Here is a 16,308-nt window from a genome sequence, read left to right as displayed (position 1 = left end):
TCCGTCCTCGTGAAACAAAACACTTTAGGTTGTGTCGCCCAGACATTCAACTTCCTCGTCTCTACCCTCAACCTTACGAGCGATGCACAAAATCACCAAGCCCTCTCGTCGCATCACGTCCCAAACAAAAATCGTCGCCCTCCCTTATTGTTTCAGGGACTCCCGCGCGAAAGGTTTATCTCGCACACCGCCAACTGCTCACCATTGCACTCTCTCCACAACCATGGCTTTGTCAATCACAGGCAGTGGTGAGAGAAAGCACAGGTCAGAGACTTAACTGAGATGCGTTACAATTGAGAATCGTGTCAGTGATTCAGGTGGCTAATACCAGCCACGTAACAATGAATACATTTTTAAAAACATCTATTCCTACACTTCCGATACATGCATTGCCTCATGCATGTAACAATGTTTTTGTGTTGTATGATAGTTTCACATGACTCCTGCAGCCACGGGAGGTGCTACATTCACCACAATTGAAACAAATAGAATTGATGCTTGAATATAACCCGTGAGTGAGCCCGTGATGCAAGCGGGGGGGAAATGACTTCATGCCTCGCTAACGCACTGTCAGAACACTGAACCAGTACCACCAAGATCCTGGGAGGTCTAAGTCCAGTTTTCAGACACGCGCCCCCTGTTCAACCACGTTCTCAAGTATCGTGATGACGCGATCGACTCAACGTAATCAACAATCGCACAAACAAAAAAACCCCCATCTTGTTCAACTATTCCTGCGTATACTTAATTCACCTCTGCGGTGAGTTATTTGTGCTGCAACACCCGCCGTGAACGAGGCAAATGACGCGCGCGAGTGACATCGTCTCCCAGGCGTCCAACACAGGGTCACCAACGTGCACTCAGCGTTGCGAGAATTCATTACTTGGCGACTCTGCCTCTCCGGCCTCTCTCCGAGGACTGTGAAGACGAGTCATTGCCCGAAACGTCGCCTATTTTTATAGTTTTTATTCAGGCGGTGTTACGTGCCGGATTTTGTTCTAATTTATTAAATAAGCTTCGTGGGGAAACCCCCTTGCAAGCCTGTGTAGTAAGTTCACTGAACAACACCCTACAAGTCTGTGTAGTAAGCTCACTGAACAACACCCCGCAAGCCTGTGTAGTAAGTTCACTGAACAACACCCCGCAAGTCTGCGTAGTAAGCTCACCACTGAACAACGCCCCACATGTCTGTGTAGTAAGTTCACTGAACAACACCCTGCAAGCCTGCATAGTAAGCTCACTGAACAACACAGTACAAGCCTGCGTAGTAAGCTCACTGAACAACACCCTGCAAGCCTGCGTAGTAAGCTCACTGAACAACACCCCGCAAGTCTGCGTAGTAAGCTCACCACTGAACAACGCCCCACAAGTCTGTGTAGTAAGTTCACTGAACAACACCCTGCAAGCCTGTGTAGTAAGTTCACTGAACAACACCCTACAAGCCTGCGTAGTAAGTTCACTGAACAACACCCTACAAGCCTGCGTAGTAAGTTCACTGAACAACACCCTACAAGCCTGCATAGTAAGTTCACTGAACAACACCCTACAAGTCTGTGTAGTAAGTTCACTGAACAACACCCTACAAGTCTGCATAGTAAGCTCACTGAACAACACCCTACAAGCCTGCGTAGTAAGTTCACTGAACAACACCCTACAAGTCTGTGTAGTAAGTTCACTGAACAACACCCTACAAGTCTGCATAGTAAGCTCACTGAACAACACCCTACAAGCCTGCGTAGTAAGCTCACTGAACAACACCCTACAAGCCTGCGTAGTAAGTTCACTGAACAACACCCTACAAGTCTGCATAGTAAGCTCACTGAACAACACCCTACAAGCCTGTGTAGTAAGTTCACTGAACAACACCCTACAAGCCTGCGTAGTAAGTTCACTGAACAACACCCTACAAGCCTGCGTAGTAAGTTCACTGAACAACACCCTACAAGCCTGCGTAGTAAGTTCACTGAACAACACCCTACAAGCCTGCGTAGTAAGTTCACTGAACAACACCCTACAAGTCTGTGTAGTAAGTTCACTGAACAACACCCTACAAGTCTGCATAGTAAGCTCACTGAACAACACCCTACAAGCCTGCGTAGTAAGTTCACTGAACAACACCCTACAAGTCTGTGTAGTAAGTTCACTGAACAACACCCTACAAGTCTGCATAGTAAGCTCACTGAACAACACCCTACAAGCCTGCGTAGTAAGTTCACTGAACAACACCCTACAAGCCTGCGTAGTAAGTTCACTGAACAACACCCTACAAGCCTGCGTAGTAAGCTCATTGAACAACACCCTGCAAGCCTGTGTAGTAAGTTCACTGAACAACACCCTGCAAGCCTGCGTAGTAAGCTCACTGAACAACACCCCGCAAGCCTGTGTAGTAAGCTCACTGAACAACGCCCTATAAGTCTGCATAGTAAGCTCACTGAACAACGCCCCGAAATCCAGGAACTGAGCACCACTCGGTGCTGAGCCAGTGTGTGTGTGGGGGGGTCCACGTGACCACAGGCAGCTGGGTTGGGCCCATCAGGGATGTGGCTGCTGGCAGCCCGGTGGTGTTGCTGGCCTCTTTGAGACATATTTCGCCACAGCCCAAGCGCCCTTCACCAGATGACCCTCATTTGTTGCCCACTGTTCAAACAGAACGGTCCACCGATGATGAAACATTACACATCCCAGTGAGCCATTGCAGGCAAAAAAAACAATGAATGGCACATTTAAAAAAAAAACGTATTTACGAGAACACTTGCGTTCAACAAATGTATTTTCTTCGAATGAAAATAAATACGTAAGTCAAGTCTCTTTTTTCAGAAGGCTTCTGCTTGGGATATAGGGCCACTTTTTAAGGAATAACTTTTAGTGATTGACGTTAACCCGTCATCTTCACAGCACGGGTGTCATTTTAATGTGTTCTCCTTGACCGTTGTGACTCCGCAAGCAATACCTTTAGCGTCATCCCTCATTGCATGACCTCCACAAACACCCTGGGAATTGTCTAGAACAGCATAAGCACGTGGGACAATACACCGCTTCACTAATTATTTGTCTGCACTCAAAACAGAAGAGTAGGCGATCTTACAACGACTCACAAGTAAATGTCCCTAATCTCACTGCATACACTGTAACTCACTGTATACACACGGTGATTCACAGCCTATCTCACAGGAAAGCATTGTGCGGAGCTCATCAGAACAATCTAAACGATAAGAAAACAAGAATCGGTGGTACTCAGTCACCGATGTTCTTCAGCTGCACATGCCGCAGCTTACTTAAGTCTGAGAATCGTGACATTGTTTTGCAAATGTCACTTAAGTTGCCTCTCGCGTGATCCACCCTGAAGCATTTAAGACAAAGTTAAAACACCCACATGTTTTATTTACGACGCATCGTATACACGGCCGCTCATAAAAGCCCGAGTAATCTGCGACACGCTGCTGCCATAGCACGGCAAAGCCAAATTGCACTGCGCTCGCCACAGAAGGCAGGCGCCGTCGTTATTGGCACGAGTCGAGAGCCTGCCTGGGATGGCCGGGATGGAGAGTTCCCCGCAGTGCAGCGACGTGACGCCACGCGTCCATCACGCCGCCGCCACCACCCCGGGGGGATGCGAGGTGTCGTAAGCTCAGCCGCCGGTTGCGCAGTGGCATCGCTGGCGAGCGAGCGAACGCGCGCGTTGTCTCATCACGACGCAGCGCGTTGTCTCATCACGACGCAGCGCGTCCGACATGATCCGCCCTGGCCAGGACTTTTAATCGGCACCTTTGCGCCGTGGGCAGAAACCACACGGAACCATCGCAGGCGCAGCGCGCCAACTCTGCCAGCTGGAGACATTGTTACAGCGAATACAATTGTGAGAATCTTTAGCCCTTTCACTTTAGATGCCACAAGATGGGTACTGCTAAAGAAAATGCCAAGGTGGAAAATGCACAAATAAGTATTGAAAGGTGCATGCTTGGCAATCGGCCGGGACAGAAAGCAGGCTTGGATCAAAGAGCACGAACTGCACGCATCATGTGGTCGATTAACAGTGGGAACGTCGCACAAGGGAAGACGGCCGGTGGTCGAGACTGACAAGGAATGTGAGCCAAAGAAGACCGCGTGCCCGAGATGACGCATACCGCGGAGATGATAGCTCACGTGCACAAAACTTGGGATTGTGACACAGGAGGCCTTCATCTGGCAGTGGAAAAAGGCTCATTAACATTTATTCATAACCAGGTGAGATCTAAGTGTCTTTTTTGAAGATTAATTTGGGAATATAAATTGACGTTACAATATTTGTATGAAAAGGCGGTGCACCAACCACGTATTTATTTTATCCTATGGATTTCCAAGCAATATTCCGTTGGTGTGCTACTTAATTATATTCCCCCATGGTAAATGTGTTGTATTGTCTCATCATTCCCTTGCAATGCCCAGCATCCCTTTGGTTGACGTGGCACGCGCTGAAGAGCGCATGCAAGCAGATTCAGCTGCACGGCACTGCGGTGAAAAAATAATCTAGTCTAAAGTGTTTTCCTTCACGTGCAAATAGACAAATGGTGCACTATAGAGGTTAGTTAGCATGAGCCATCCGTTCATGGGTAACCAGGACAACAATTTAATGGGAGACTTACCATGCTAAAGTTTAATTGTAAAAAAAAAAGATTTGAAGTCCCTTTTCAGATAAATGTCATTCAATTGGAAAATATGCCTTACAGTAACGATTGACCTTTTTTTGTATCCAGAAAACCTCAACGACTTGATACTTTTGAGTATGCTTCATTGGATATTTTGCCAATTCCTTCTTCAAATGTTACATCTTGGAAAGAACCAGACCACCCAACAATAACCCTATTTATCTCACATCATGAGATAAAAGTCTCCTGCAACAATTTGTTTAAATCACAAAAATTCCACGGTCTATTTTTGTTGTCCTCTCATAACACCACGACGCAGGTTAATGACGTACGCCTATTTGTTAATGCAATAGCCACTAAACACAGGATGCAAACGTGTCACGGTGGCGCAAGTTCCACTGCGGTGCCCCTGAAATGTGAAACACATACACGGAGCTGCCGCCAGCACTTTCGACCTAATTGTCGCCGTGAGCTGCAGGACACCAGGGCACGCCTATAAACGTAGCTACACACACACACCAGAAACACGATGCTATTTTTAACTGAGCTTCACTTTCACGTCCTAGAGTCATCGTGAAGACTCGATGATCGGGTCACAGCAGAATGACAGGACCGACAAGTCTTCCCCATTTTGCAATTTCCATTTTGCAAAAAGATCCATTTCGCGATGCTACAGCACGGACGCAACTCGAAACTGTGATCGCGTCAAAACGGTTACTTGAAATGGATTTAAAAGAACCAAAAAATAACATTTTGGCCAGTTAACTGCTTTCTGAAAAAAATCTATTTGCGCTTTACAGTAGTGTAATATTCATACTGTGCATACTGTATAAACTACATGTGTAATGTATGGTGAGGCTTTTCCTGAATTAAACAATGAGTTCTACGTACACACCACTTATATATTGTGTACATTACAAGTGTAGGGGGATGATACGTGCAGCTGACCAAATACGGGACACAGGTACAATAGTGGTACATTTACGAGCATTTGGGAAGTCGAGCTCTTTCTGGAAATGTGGATCCAAGTACACATTGTAATTAAACACCGTTTAGACATTGACATTCTGTGCTGACCTACCACTGGAAGCAAATAGATCAATGGCAGTCACTCACATTCATTACCTGAGCCTCGCATGGGATCTCACTCACGACTCTACTTTTTAAACTGCTCGTGTCAAATGCGTGAAATTGTTTGAGTACCTCATTCCCAAATTGTTATGACCAACACCCTTCAGTGTTGTTCAAATGCATTTACACACATCACCGTAATTTTGTAACTAAAAAGCCACCCCAGTTTGTCCACGTTACGTACCACCGAGCCAGCTTCTACAAAATAAGCAAAACGTCAGCTGCATTTTCCTCATGCAATTAATTATTTACGGTTGGCGTGCCGCAGTTAATTCTTTCCCTGGCTTAACAAACTCTTTTGTAAGCAACTAGGAAGAGCAAAAAAAAGGCTGTGTTAACAGACAAATGGACCCACACCTTAAAATATGATTTAAGTTGTTGTAAATAATGCACCAGAATCTACGTCAGAATGGATTAGGTGGTCTTGTTTGTGACCCCGTGAATCCAGAAGGGAGGACATGAAAGGGCAGTATTTAAGTTGGGCTCCCATCAGTAACAAAGGCTTTCAAATGTGCAGCACCCATCTTCTGCATCCATGGACAGTGGGCCCTTGTGTTGAACGCATCTCAAAGCCCCTCGCGCACGAGGCCACGTTTACACCTAACAACACGCGTTGCACGTAGCACCACCCTCACATATTGGACACGAGACCTGTCAGCCATGGTTAAAATTTTTACTGAAATAAAACAAACCACATTGAAATAGCTTTTAATGAACAGTAGTATAAATTATCCCAAAGCCCCCACTACCTGTTAAATCCGCGTGCATCTTTGCTCAGCCTCACATCCGATAAGCATCTGTGTTTCAGGATTATGCACGATGACAGATTGTCGGTGGACCTACATGCACGTGCACCCTAATAATCCATCGGCGTCAACGCAGGCGCAAAAGCGGCTACCAGTTAATTAAGAAATCCACGCCGCCAGCAAATCGAGCAGGAGTGCATGTACTGTGTGTGTGCAGCTTGAAGACTTATTCTCCACACACACACACAAAAATTGTCAACGGCACCGCAAAAGCAAGATGGCTCGATGCCCGGAGCAGCTGCTGTCACCTACACCGCCAAGCCCGAGTGCCGCGCAAGCAAAAAGCCACCAGAGCCGAGCAAACCACACGCGCGCAAGATGCTATTCTCCTGCAGCTATCATCAACTACAGTCGGCACGGCCCAGCTTCCTACGTTGCCAGTGACCGGACTCGAGCCCACTGCCATGGTCAGCGACACTACCTGGGGCCTGCCGGGGGGGGGGGGGCACGGGAGCACGGGTTGTGCAGACTGGTGTTGGGGACTGCTGCTTCAGGCAGCTTCAAGTAAACAAAGAGTCTTCTGTTGTCAACACACCGGTTGCACCACTTCCCATAGCTCACAATTAAACCTAGCAAGTATAAATTACGTCACTCGCTATTTTCTGCCGGAAAAAAAATAAATTGTTAGATGTTTGGTCTTGAAATTAAAAATGCAATTTTATATTTTACAATCAACAATAGTTTACTTTCTCAGTTGTTAAGATTATAATAAAACCTCTTGATGCACCAATGTTACCGACATCAGTGCTATCCAGTAAGCAATGGTGTTTGTTGGGTCTTTTCAGCAGGCAGCAAACTGCATGTTAATTTTATAGCATGCCTTCTTCACCTGTAAAAAAACTACGTGGTGTGATTTCAGCCATGGTGCAGCACATGTCAGGTGCTATTATGCTTCCAGTGCAATGAAAACCTCCACAAAAACACTAACTTCTTTACACTAACTTCCATTTATTGTTTAAAGAAAAAGCAGATGTTAAACACAAAATAAACTCTACACATTTAATTGAATTAAAATGTCTACAATTAAAAGACAGGCTCCCAAAGAAGTTAGCGTTTCCGTGGAATATCACTGCTCTGAGTAATTTATTTGAGAAAAAATCATTATGTGGTTCATACTTTGTGCACTTATATACGTGGAATGGCTGGAAGAAATAAAATAGCGTTAAATTCCCCAAAGCTAACACTACATCCGTACCCTGAAAAGGCTGCATAGTTAATGTATGTACAACAAAAGAAACGAATGAGATGAGACCGCGTGTCTTAATAAGAGCATCACCGATATATAAAATTGAATCGAAACTGATAATATGTCCGACATGCCCAAATACGGTATCGCCAAACCCTGTGTCATGGATCATAGCACATCTGCGTAAATACGTTTACATTGTTTTGGTTAAACATTTCACAATGCATTACAAGTAGGGCGAGGATGATGTGGGGCGGATTGGGGGGGGAAGGAGGGGGTGCGCGGGCGGGCAGGTAAAATACATTCTAAAGCGATCATCTTATGATCAAATACACGAAATCCAGAGAAGATATATAGAAAAATAGCCTATTTTACAAATTTAGTCCATTCTTTATTTTTGATCTTCATCCAGATGCGGCTAGACGGCGTTTTTAATACTTCGAGGCGGCTGCTTCTCAACAGTGGTCATCATCTATCAATCAGTCCATGCTGCCCTCCCTCGACTCCTGGTTCATGGGAGCATCGAGACAGTACGGCACAGCTGCTGCTGGGCCGGAACTGGATTCCACCGCCACCGCCAGCCGGTGACTTTGGCGAGGGAGGCACCGCATGAGCTGGCATCGGCTTCAGTGTGGGCGACACTACACCAGCAGAATGTGATTTCAGTGCGAGTGGCACCACGCCAGCAGGTGATGAGAGTAGCACCACACCGGCCGGCTGGTGGAATTGAAGGTTGGTACCACGCCGGCAGGCTGTGGCGACAGTGTGGGTGGTACCACAGAGGCAAGTGTATACCCACCCCTGCATGCAGTGGCTGGACGCCACCATGTCCCCCACCGTTATGAAGCCTCACCGATGGCCGGTAGCCTCAGAGAACGGTAGAATTGGCGCTTGAACATGTAATCGCGCACAATCGGCACGCCACGCGCACACAAACTCAACATTCTCTCACTTGAACGCACCATATAAACCTTTTAAAGAAACTAAACCACCTCTGACCAATAAAAAAGCTAGCTAGCTCAGTGTGCCATTAATCCCCCTTCCTCATCACCTTCGCCCCCCTACCCCCCCCCTCCATCCGCACCCCCCCCCCAATAACTATGAACGTGTCAGGCAGTGCCAACACCAAACCACAGTCCCCCTTGCCCCACGAGGGCATGGCCAGCTGGGAGGAGCCTTCATCTCCGTAACCTCCGTCCTCCACTGCCACCTCCCCGTCACTGGGGCCACCGGCTAGGACTTGTAGTTGGACGTGAGCCACGTGAGGCCTTCGTAGAGGCCGTCGCCTGTGGAGGCGCACGCCGGCTGCACGTACCAGTTGCGGTCGCGCACCCTCGTGAGGCCCAGCTTCTCCTGCACCTCGTGCGGCTTCATGGCGTCGGGCAGGTCCTGCTTGTTGGCGAACACCAGGATGATGGCGTCGCGCATCTCGCGGTCGTTGATGATGCGGTGCAGCTCCTGCCGAGCCTCGTCGACGCGGTCCCGGTCGGCGCAGTCCACCACGAAGATGAGGCCCTGCGTGCCCGTGTAGTAGTGCCGCCAGAGCGGGCGGATCTTGTCCTGCCCGCCCACGTCCCACACGTTAAAGCGCACGTTCTTGTAGGTGACCGTCTCCACGTTGAAGCCCACGGTGGGGATGGTGGTGACGGGCTGGCCGAGCTTGAGCTTGTAGAGGATCGTGGTCTTGCCCGCGGCGTCCAGCCCCAGCATGAGGATGCGCATCTCCTTATTGCCGAACACCTTGGACAGGAACTTGCCCATGGTGGCGAAGTCACCGTCTGCGAACAAGTATATCGATAACATTGTAACATTGTTCATTGTCAATAACGATTTTTTAATGTACAATGCGGTGTTGATGTTAATTTTTATATTTCTTTGTGAGAAGTCAGGGACTTATTCTTACTGTCTGATGTTATTCATATAATTGTACATTTTAATTGAGGTGATTACAAGGAGCCTCACCTTACCACCCTGTTGATTAATATTGCTCATGCTTCATGATAACAATTATTCATACATTCTAAATAAAGGGTCTTTATTTAGAATGTATGAATGAGACGTGTTGCCTTGTCTTTTCCGTCTGAAGACATTAAGAAGACACGAGAAGACCCTTGCCACCCCACGATATTTATAATTGTGTAATTGCAAGTGCAAATTCATGACACAGTGTCTATTCTCAGTCTGATGACCTTGATGTTATTTATAATCACGAGTGTTAATTGACAAAACGCAAGCGCCCTCTCTATCTCTACATCACAAATGACGTTAACTCGGTTAATTACAATTATAGTTCGATTACGGCTCTCCACAAGGGCCGATGACGTTACGTATAATAACATAAATTACACGTGTCAACCCACGAAACGTGACACACGCTTTTCTCACCTTCTGACGATGCGAATTATAACGTCCAATTGCAATTATTAATGTCGATACGCGATGACTCGGTCTGGCCTCGATATCTGACGACGTTAATGAGATGCATCATTTATAACAGTTCTGTACGCTCGGCGTAAAGACGCCGAGACGTGGCGAACCCCATCGCCGACGATGCTTTTCCTGTTACCGAGGTATCATTGTTGAGACGCGAAGCTTTCTCTTATCACCCATTAATGACGCTGAACAACCGTAAGCCGCAATTAGAATTGCCAAACGATTGTGCCGGTTTCAACATCCTCGCCGCCTGATCGGGTCCAATTACAACATTATGGAACATTTTACGATCGCTTAATACTTGTCTTCACCGGCCAATCACGTTCACAATCACCGTTAACAGTTTAAAAGTCATTGTTATAAAGGGCTTAATATCGATGATTATGGAGGTGGTAGTGGTGGTGATGATGATGACTACAGGGCCCCGGCCCTGCCCTGCCCAGCCGCCTCCATACAGCGAGGGCCAGCGCCGCGGAGCCTCCACCCTTGGCACCGCCGAGCGGGGACGACGCGTCGCCTTCTCGTCGCTCACACAGAGCGGAGGAGAGCGGCAAAACAGCGGCGTGGGCCTCACCAGCGGTGCGAGCGGAGCGCGGCTCCCTGAGCCCGGTGCCGGGGTCGCGGCCTCCGTCTCCGTGGAGTGGGAAGAGCGGGAAGGACGAGCAACTCCCGACGCTGTCGCCCTCCTCGCCGGCCACGCCCCTTCCCCGCAAGCCCCTCCCCTCGTGCCACGGCCACACCCTTTTTTGCTCTAGCTCCGCCCACTTCTGGGTCTACTCCTCCCCCTCCTGCTATAGCCCCGCCCATTTCCGCTCCGGCACCTCCCCCTTCACGGCCGTTACGCGCCACTGCGCATGCGCTGGGGGTCCTGAGACGCGGGGGCGGCGACGCGAATCAAGCGCGTTCGCGGATTGACGTCACGTCCGGTGCAAAATTATATATCAATCGTATATATATTTTTAATGTGTCATGATTACGTCGGTTTTGCAGTTTAGTTTTTGAGAGAGTTGAGTTTTTGTTAATCGGAAACATTTATTTTTATCTAGGGGAAGTAAAAAATAATGGTGACGTCACATGGGTGTGTCAACCTCCGTCACGGTCCTCGGCTCATTTTCTCGCGACTCTGTTTTAAACGCGGGATTTGAATATTGATACACTCAGATCAATCGTAGCGGACGCGCTGATTATTGCTTTAAGTTGTGTTTTTAAAATCGATGCAGAATTTTGTAAGCGTAGTGACGTCACTTCTCGCGTGACGTCACCAGTGCGGTCCCATTGCATCCCCTTGATCGGTTTCACGTGGAATTAAACCCGCGTGTGATCGTGAGAGGTGCTTCCCACTGCCTTGATCCCACGCGGGCTGCCCTTGGCGCTTCATTTACTTGTAATTAGCGAGCTCGAAATGGACAAAAAAAACCTCCGTCCGGTTGGTGACGTCACTCCGCAGTGGCAAAGGCGCGCGATTCTCTCTGGTTTAACATTTAACGTGAGCCGCAGCGAGCGTGTGGCTCGAGATCATTGCCGCAGGGGGGGTTGCAGTCGCGGGAGGTTTATTTGCAATTATTAAAAAAAAATCAATCCGGTAAAAGACGCTACTCCGGAAGTGACGTTCACAATGGACATGGTACATTAAAAAAAAGTGGTTTCGTAATAACGCCAGCGGCGTGGTCATCACGGTTTGTGGTCTGTCCTCTTATGTGGAACAAACTAAATATATAAATTACGCGCGGAGCTCACGCCCTGTGCTCCACACCCGTGCTTTCATTCAAGTCACATTCCGCCTGTGGGCCGCAATAGATTTTAGACGACGCGTCTCGAGCGTGACGTCACCCCGTTCCGTCGCGTCACCGACGTGCGTGATGACGTCACGCACGCTGCTTTATGTGGCGTCACGTCTCTGGCGATAGCCGGTGAGTACGCGTGGTCAAGTAGTACAGTTTTGTGGTTAAATGAAACTCTTACAACCAGCAGCGTTCTAGACCACTTCATTAACTCGGCGTTAACTCGTAAACAACAGCGACACGGCTACCCAAACCCAGTCGATAACAATTGCGGATATCGGGGGCGAGGTCTGTTTGGGCGACCTCCCGTGTGCGGAGAGGAGCCAGAATCTGAATGTGTATACTGCAGGAGGAATCCGATGAGCTCCCAAGCTCTTTGCATACAGGTGTAGCAGCAACAGCATCGGGGGTGGGATGTGTGGCCTCGCCCTGGAGTGGCGCTGTAGCGGCAGCTGCCCCCGCTCTCGTTGTCTGTCTCTGCCAGCAACTCGCTCCGGTGTGGCCCCCTTCAAGGTTTGAGGGGGCTGGGTACGTTTAAAGTTGATCAGCTGCTCATTGATGATTGTTCATTGTTACCGATCGTCGGTGACGTGGTGGTGTGTGCCGCGTTCCCAGTTTTGCAACTTGTGACCGTGATGAAGCCCCGTTCCCATAGGGGGCCTCCGTTATGCGCATCGGCGTTCGTCATGTTCTATCCACTGTTTGATGATGAAGTCCCCACGTCTGTTTTAACTTATTGCAGTGAGGCAATTGCAGTACCGTCACGTGTGGTTGATTTGTCGACATCGCTGGGTCTCCAGACGCAGTTGTGATGGAGGGACCTGTGAACTGGGATGTTGTGATGGCCTCAATTGGTACAGTCCAGTGATTGTTTTTATGGGAGGAAATCTGGAGAAAAAAAGTCCACACACGTCATAGTATAACACTCTAAAGTCTAAAGGCTGCTGCTGCTGCTTCACAGGTTAGCAAACTCCTTAGTGTACTGCCATCGTCTGGCCAAATGACAGTCCCAACGGTTGAAAATTCTGGTAGACAACACGCGTTCCAAATGATCCACAAACTGAATTGCAAAGTGACGAACGGACCACTCAAATGAACAAGAAACTGAAATGTCACGTTTGTTACCGACTTGACGGCGTCAGCCACGGCGATTCCACGGTCGCGAAGCGTCAACGATTGTGAGCGGAGGCCGCGTATCCGACCAGTTCTCCGTCTCGATACAAAGCAGAGTTTTAATCAATCTGAATTCCGCGGTGCGGTCTGAGTGCGCAGCGGTCTCGGAGAGAGACTCTGAAGAGACGGGAGACATGCCGACGATGGGAGACGCTGCGAAGACTAAAGATGCCTGCGAGGTCACGGACGCCGAGGTGCGGGAGACGGAGGGAAATGCAATGGAGGTGGTGGCGGAGACGGACGATGAGGTTGGGGAAGTGAAAGAAGGCGACCAGGCTGGAGCGACGATGGGGCTGAAGGAGGTGGGAGAGCCAAAGGCGTGGAGCGAGCTGTCCCCGCTGCGCTGGCAGGAGCTGCTGCACAAGCACGTGCGCGTGTGTGCGGACGAGGGCGTGCAGCGAGAGGGCTGGGTCTACACCGTGGACCCCGTCTCGGCCAGGTGAGCCCCGCTCACCACCCCTCTACACCCCCCCGCCACACGAAGGACTGCAGGACGACGACCACCCTGCAGCGTGGTGTGAACACGCTCCGTGAGGCACCGCCACGATATACAGGATTGTGCACGTTGTCCATCCACTGCTGGATTGGGGTTACTTGACCATACTTCATCACACTGGTTGGCGTAGGTTGGTGAAGGGTAGGCCCATGACTGGTTCAAATAACACCCATGGCCGGGACTTTTAACTCGTATCACTGCGTGCGCTACCGTTCAACCCTAAAGGAAGATGCAGGGAACCATACGAGTGGGCCATCGAGGTCCGTTGTTGATTTTCTGACAACTCTGAGAAGGAAGCGATGGTGAAGCGTGGTGGCATAAACAGCATTGATTGTGATTAACTCTTGACCTTGACTTGAGCGATCTTGTTAAGGTAAGCATTAGGGGTTAAGGGTTAAGCTAAGAGTGATTTAAATTTGAAAGATCAAGTAAGTGATTGGATTTCTGTTTTTAATTCGGTTTAAGATTGTGATGAGGACTCGGGCTAAGATTAATGTTGCAGTTAGAGGTACTGCTAAGTGCTAAGGGGTAGCGATGTGGCTACAATTTGGATTAATTGCTTGTTTAAGTTGGAACTGAAGTGAGGCTAGTAACCAACTGTTAATCAGTTCTGTGCCCAAGGGAAAGCCCGTGGCTCAAGCTCCCTCGACCCCAACCAGTCCCGCTCCCCACCCTTCACCTGACAGCACCACTCTCCATACCAAGGTTCTTGAACCACAACAAGAAAGTGGAGTTGGACGGTGTTTTACAGCCGATACCATCGCCGAGATTAACGTGACTGTCGTTGAGACTTGGAACAGGGCCATACGCACGAGGTGAACAGGGCTCAATGCGGAGGACTTCAGCTGTGCAAGCAGATTGAGGGGTGCTGGAAGGACGAGATTAACCGACCTCTCTCCTGCCCTGCAGCATCATGCTCGTGACCCGGCCGTCGCCGGGGAGCCCCGAGCTGACCCTGTGCACGGTGATGGGCCACGCCGTGCGCTCCGTGGTTGAGACTCAGGCTCCGGGGGGCGACGCGGCGGCGGCGACGTCCGAGTGCCCGTCGATGCTCTTCCGGCCTGCCGCGCGCCACCTACCCTCGTTGGGTGCCGAGGAGGTGGCGTCGCGTCGGCAGGCGCTGCTCGTGTGGCTCCGGCGGAACCACGTGCCGGTGGAGGAGCGAGGCGATGAGCTGCTCGTGGCCGGCGGCGCGCTGAGCGTGGCGCCGCCGTACGGCCCCGACGACTGCAGCAGCGCCAACGAGATCATCCTGGAGAGGGTGCGCCGCCTGGTGCAGGCCCGGCTGTCCGAGGGCTGCGATACTGAGACCAACCCCGCCTAGCGCCAAGCGTGTGTGCCCGCACGGCTCTGAGCTGGACGTTTCAAGCGTATGGCGTGCGTGGAACTTTATGATGCGCAAGTGTGGGGTGCACAAGTGTGCGACGCACAAGTGTGTGATACACAGATGTGTGATACACAGATGTGTGATACACAGGTGTGCTGTGCGAAACTGAACCATGCACTGCAATGATGTACAAGTTTTTAAAAAATACTACTTTCACGGTGTAAAAATTAATAACTGTCCATAATGAACGATTCATTTTCTGGTCTCGCAAAAGGGATATGGAACATTCTCAACATCGATACAAACATAATGCAAGCTTTCATTGTAAACGTTGCAATGGTATTAGAACGTGCTGTTTGTTTAACCGGTTACAAAGTGCTAACTAATTCTAAATTGATTTAATGTAAAATTTAATGTGAACAATTACATGACTATTGTGGCCAAACAAAACAGTTTTTCTCCCCTGTGGTTGATTCTAGAGTGATTCTAGAGTGAAAACGTCCAGCAGTCCTAAACAAACTCTTCAGTGCGTTGTGTAGTACACGCTGCCATCCCAAAGGACATTCACATCGGTGGTCAGTAACCAAATCTCATCGATCTCAACGCACGCGTAGCACATTGATACAGCAGACGATGTGTCCGTCATGTAGGAGATGCACAGTACTCTTTGTATGGAGAAGTGGGGAGCGGAGGGGGTTCAATAAAAGAAAGAAAAACACTGTGCCATATTCGTCGGTGTTAAAGGTTTCGTTTGGTTGCCTCCAAAGCCTGGGCCGTGACTCTGCACTCTGCCTGCACCTGGACATTAGATGAAGGTTCGCTGTGTTTTTATGCAAATTTCACGGAGGTGGTGGGGGTGAGGGGGGGGGCTGACGTCTGCTGTTACCAGTTCCTCCAATACCGTTCCATGTGAATGAAACGCATCTCACAGGGACCACCACACAGGATCCGGCACCCATAGCCATTGGGCTGACGAGCCCGCCACACTTGGCTCGTTTGTGAACGCCTTGGATATTTTCTCGAGACCGTGAGAAACCCTCACCATTTCACGGATGCTTTAACCCCTAATGATGCTTGCACGCTCCTGTGGACTTGGCTTAGGGTTTCATTCTCAGCAGAGGGCAGCGCAGCAAAAGCCTGCAATGCACTGTTAGCCAATGTCTATGCTGCCCACATACACGAACCCTGTAGGACGTGGGGGATACGTAATGGGCAACAGACACATTGTGTCTGAACTTCGGTCCCACAAGCCACCGGGGTCAGTGTCTCGTGCAGATGACCATGTACCAACTGGGCAAATATTAATCAATGTGACCAATCTGTGTGGTCAAAGTATCGGCGTCTTCTGCC

The 16,308-nt window shown here is 49.4% G+C and overlaps 2 protein-coding genes across 5 annotated transcripts; one reads left to right on the top strand and one right to left on the bottom strand.

The window, feature by feature from the left end:
- Positions 1-8,844: 8,844 nt before the first annotated feature.
- On the bottom strand, positions 8,845-10,886 carry LOC144933677 (ADP-ribosylation factor 6). Its single transcript, XM_078858741.1, has 2 exons — positions 10,756-10,886; positions 8,845-9,526 (listed from the first exon to the last, which is right to left on the bottom strand). Exon 2 carries the CDS (start codon positions 9,507-9,509, stop codon positions 8,982-8,984), a length of 528 nt encoding a protein of 175 aa, XP_078714867.1. The 5' UTR covers positions 9,510-9,526; positions 10,756-10,886; the 3' UTR covers positions 8,845-8,981.
- Positions 10,887-11,097: 211 nt separating this feature from the next.
- Positions 11,098-15,622, top strand: GEMIN6 (gem nuclear organelle associated protein 6). Of its 4 annotated transcripts, XR_013637073.1 has the most exons (4): positions 11,646-12,091; positions 13,235-13,574; positions 14,541-15,063; positions 15,438-15,616. XR_013637073.1 is itself a non-coding variant. In XM_078858740.1 (3 exons), the coding sequence occupies exons 2-3, from the start codon at positions 13,270-13,272 to the stop codon at positions 14,953-14,955; spliced, it is 720 nt and encodes a 239-aa protein (XP_078714866.1). In that variant the 5' UTR covers positions 11,098-11,107; positions 13,235-13,269; the 3' UTR covers positions 14,956-15,622. The 4 variants fall into 4 exon arrangements, 3 of the variants coding, with proteins under 3 accessions (XP_078714866.1, XP_078714863.1, XP_078714864.1); XM_078858740.1 differs by lacking the exon at positions 11,646-12,091 and adding an exon at positions 11,098-11,107 and having other exon boundaries at positions 14,541-15,622; XM_078858737.1 differs by having other exon boundaries at positions 14,541-15,621.
- Positions 15,623-16,308: the final 686 nt, after the last annotated feature.

Source organism: Lampetra fluviatilis, chromosome 7 (genome assembly GCF_964198595.1).
Source record: "Lampetra fluviatilis chromosome 7, kcLamFluv1.1, whole genome shotgun sequence".
Taxonomy (NCBI): Eukaryota; Metazoa; Chordata; class Hyperoartia; order Petromyzontiformes; family Petromyzontidae; genus Lampetra; species Lampetra fluviatilis.
Note: the sequence above shows the minus strand (reverse complement) of the source record. Positions and strands in the feature narration are given on the sequence as shown.